Source organism: Rhinoraja longicauda, chromosome 23, assembly GCF_053455715.1.
Source record: "Rhinoraja longicauda isolate Sanriku21f chromosome 23, sRhiLon1.1, whole genome shotgun sequence".
Taxonomy (NCBI): Eukaryota; Metazoa; Chordata; class Chondrichthyes; order Rajiformes; family Arhynchobatidae; genus Rhinoraja; species Rhinoraja longicauda.
The window spans coordinates 1,475,731-1,479,486 of NC_135975.1; the positions used below are offsets into that span (position 1 = coordinate 1,475,731).

Below are 3,756 nucleotides of genomic sequence, written 5' to 3' on the forward strand. Positions count from 1 at the left end.
CGTATCTGCCTCCACCCCCACCCCTGGCAGCACGTTCCAGGCCCCCACCCCCCTCTGTGTAAAACACCTGCCCCACAGGTTGAAACTTTGCCCTCTCACCTTGAAGCTGTGCCGTGCAGTATTTGACGTTTTCACCCTGGGACAAAGGTTCTGACTGTCTACCCTGTCTATGCCTCTGATAATATTACCGTTTATGTCTCTCCACCATCACTCTGTGATCAAGCATCCGAATGGCCCCTCCGTAAACTGCTGTGCCATCCAGTCAACATTAAACTGGTCATTAAACATTTAACAATAAATGTTTAAGAGGCATCTTTGACAGCTCACTGTCTGCCGGCCCCAGTCCATGTAACTTGCTCCGATTACTGACTCACCTTGCCACACCCTCACCATCCCACGGTGGACAGGTGAGATGGACAGGTGAGGTGTTGGTAACGGGACCGGTGAGGTGCTAGTGGGACAGGTTGGTGTGATGGACAGGTGAGGTGTTGGTGGACAGGTGTGTTGTTGGTGGACAGGTGTGTTGGTAACGGGACAGGTGAGGTGCTAGTGGGATAGGTCGGTGTGCCGGATAGGTCAGGTGTCGGTGGACAGGTGAGCTGTTGGTGGACAGGTGTGGTGTTGGTGGACAGGTGTGTTGGTAGTGGGATAGGTTGGTGTGGTGGACAGGTGTGTTGGTGGACAGGTGTGTTGGTAGTGGGATAGGTCGGTGTGGTGGACAGGTGTGTTGTTGGTAGACAGGTGTGTTGGTAGTGGGATAGGTCGGTGTTGGTGGACAGGTGAGGTGTTGGAACAAGTGGCCAGAGTTGCTGCCTCACAGCGCCGGAGACCCGGGTTCCATCCCGACTACGGGTGCTGTCTGTACGGAGTTTGTACGTTCTCCCCGTGACCTGGGTGGGGTTTCTCCGGGTGCTCCTCCCACACTCCAAAGACGTGCAGGTTTGTAGGTTAATTGGCTTGGTAAATGTTTTAAAAAATTGTCCCCAGTGTGTGTAGGATAGTGTTAGTGTGCGGGGATCGCTGGTCGGCGCGGAATCGGTGGGCCGAAGGGCCTGTTTCCGCGCTAAACTAAGAAGTCCGAATGTTGTGGGCACAGAGACACAAACGGGGATCTGTGTTCAGGATGGATGGCCGCTGCCATCACAATACACCACTTGTTGGGTGAGAGTATTCCTCTTGTAGCCGCACGCCTTGTAGCCCCAACGCCCTCTGGTCGGCAGAGGTTGGTCCAGTGAGTAGGCAGAGTGTGAGAGGAGAGAGCCTCAGCTAAACACACACAGCAGGTCAGGCAGCATCTCAGGAGAGAAGGAATGGGTGATGGGCCGGTCAGTGTGTGATGGGCCGGTCAGTGTGTGATGGGCCGGTCAGTGTGTGATGGGCCGGTCAGTGTGTGATGGGCCGGTCAGTGTGTGATGGGCCGGTCAGTGTGTGATGGGCCGGTCAGTGTGTGATGGGCCGGTCAGTGTGTGATGGGCCGGTCAGTGTGTGATGGGCCGGTCAGTGTGTGATGGGCCGGTCAGTGTGTGATGGGCCGGTCAGTGTGTGATGGGCCGGTCAGTGTGTGATGGGCCGGTCAGTGTGTGATGGGCCGGTCAGTGTGTGATGGGCCGGTCAGTGTGTGATGGGCCGGTCAGTGTGTGATGGGCCGGTCAGTGTGTGATGGGCCGGTCAGTGTGTGATGGGCCGGTCAGTGTGTGATGGGCCGGTCAGTGTGTGATGGGCCGGTCAGTGTGTGATGGGCCGGTCAGTGTGTGATGGGCCGGTCAGTGTGTGATGGGCCGGTCAGTGTGTGATGGGCCGGTCAGTGTGTGATGGGCCAGGCAGTGCCCACCACTCTCTGTAGTCTCCTTTGTTCTTGGGCGTTTGAGTTGCTGAACCAGGCCGTGATGCGAAGGTGGTACGCAGAATGATGGGTGGCACGGTGGTGCAGCGGGTAGAGCTGCTACCTCACAGCACCAGTGACCCGGGTTCCATCCTGACTACGGGTGCTGTCTGTACGGAGTTTGTACGTTCTCCCTGGGACCACGTGGGTTTTCTCCGGGTGCTCCGGTTTCCTCCCACACTCCAAAGGCGTGCAGGTTTGTAGGTTAATTGGCTTGGTATAAATGTAACTCGTCCCTGGTGTGTGTGGGGTAGTGTTAGTGTGCGGGGATCGCTGGTCCGCATGGATTCCACCTCCTCCGGCAGCTCGTTCCATACACCCGCCACCCTTTGTGTGAAAACGTTACCCCTCAGATTCCTATTAAATCCTGTCCTCATCACCTGGAACCCATGTCCTCTGGTCCTCGATTCCCCTACTCTGGGCAAGAGACTCTGTGAATCTTAGCTATGTGCATCTGTGCACAATAAGGGAGTAACGTTTAGCGCAAGGTAAAGCCAGTAAAGTCCGATCAAGGATAGTCCGAGGGTCACCAATGAGGTGGATAGTAGTTCAGCACTGCTCTCTGGTTGTGGGAGGATGGTTCAGTTGCCTGATAACAGCCGGGAAGAAACTGTCCCTGAATCTGGAGGTGTGCGTTTTCACACTTCTGTACCTCTTGCCCGATGGGAGAGGGGAGAAGAGGGAGTGGCCGGGGTGAGACTGGTCCTTGATGATGCTGCTGGCCTTGCCGAGGCAGCGTGAGGTGGAGATGGAGTCAGTGGGAGGGAGGTTGGTTTGTGTGATGGTCTGGGCTGCGTCCACAATTCTCTGGCAATTTCTTGCGGTCTTGGATGGAGCTGGTCCCAAACCGAGCTGTGATGCGTCTTGATAAAGGGGAGTCAGTGAGGGGGAGACATGTCAGGTCTTGCCCCCTTCCCCAGAGACACCATCTGCCATCCTCTGGGGTAGACGTATCTGTGACTCCCGGCTCTGGGACAGGTTAACGCTGAGACAGACACAGAGTGCTGGAGTAACTCAGCGGGTCAGGCAGCATCTGTGGAGAACATGGATAGGTGACGTTTCACAGAGTGCTGGAGTAACTCAGCGGGTCAGGCAGCATCTGTGGAGAACATGGATAGGTGACGTTTCAGATGGGAACCTTCTTCAGCTTGAAACCCAAAACGTCACCTGTCCATCCACGGTTTCCGTTGAGTTCCTGCATCACCTTGTGTCCTGTTTATGTGTGATGATCATGCAAAGGTTTTGGAGGGATTTGGGCCAAATGCAGGTGAATGGGACTGGCCCAGTATGGACAAGGTGGGCTGAAGGGCCTGTTGCCGTGCTGTACAGCTCAATGGCTATTCTCACGGTGAACAGAAGACGTTTTGGGTCGGGACCCTTCCTCAGTCTGAGAACGGCCCTTCCATAAGCTCGGGTACTGTCCGATTCACCTCTACCCATTGCGGACATTGGACTTTGTCTGTGGAACTGATGCGCGACAATGCTGAGAACTATATCCTGCACTCTGTATCTGCCCTTTGCTCCACCTGTTGAACTTGAGTTTAACTTCTGATTTATAGGTTGGAAAGGGCGCAGAGAGGATTTACGAGGATGTTGCCAGGACTGGAGGGGCCTGAGCTACTGGGAGAGGTTGGGGCTCTACTCCTTGGAGCGCAGGAGGATGAGGGGTGCCTGGGGTTTAGGGGGGAATGCAGGAGAATGGGGCTGAGAAAGAGAGAGATAGATCAGCCATGGTTGAATGGTGGAGTAAACGTGGTGGGCCGAGTGGCCTCATTCTGCTCCTATCTCTTATGAACATGAAATTATATGGGGGTGATCTTGTAGAGGTCCCTCTGTCTCTTTTCTCCATCTCTCCCTCCCTCCCTTTCCCTCTC

At 55.3% G+C, this 3,756-nt stretch overlaps 1 protein-coding gene across 1 annotated transcript in view; it reads left to right on the top strand.

Annotated features, from left to right (window-relative positions):
- Nucleotides 1-1,886: 1,886 nt before the first annotated feature.
- frmd4a (FERM domain containing 4A) overlaps nt 1,887-3,756 on the top strand; it is a 79,563-nt gene continuing 77,693 nt past the window's right edge. Inside the window, exon 1 of the mRNA XM_078419378.1 lies at nt 1,887-1,897. Within this exon, the coding sequence (XP_078275504.1) occupies nt 1,887-1,897 (11 nt within the window). The remainder of the gene's footprint in view (nt 1,898-3,756) is intronic.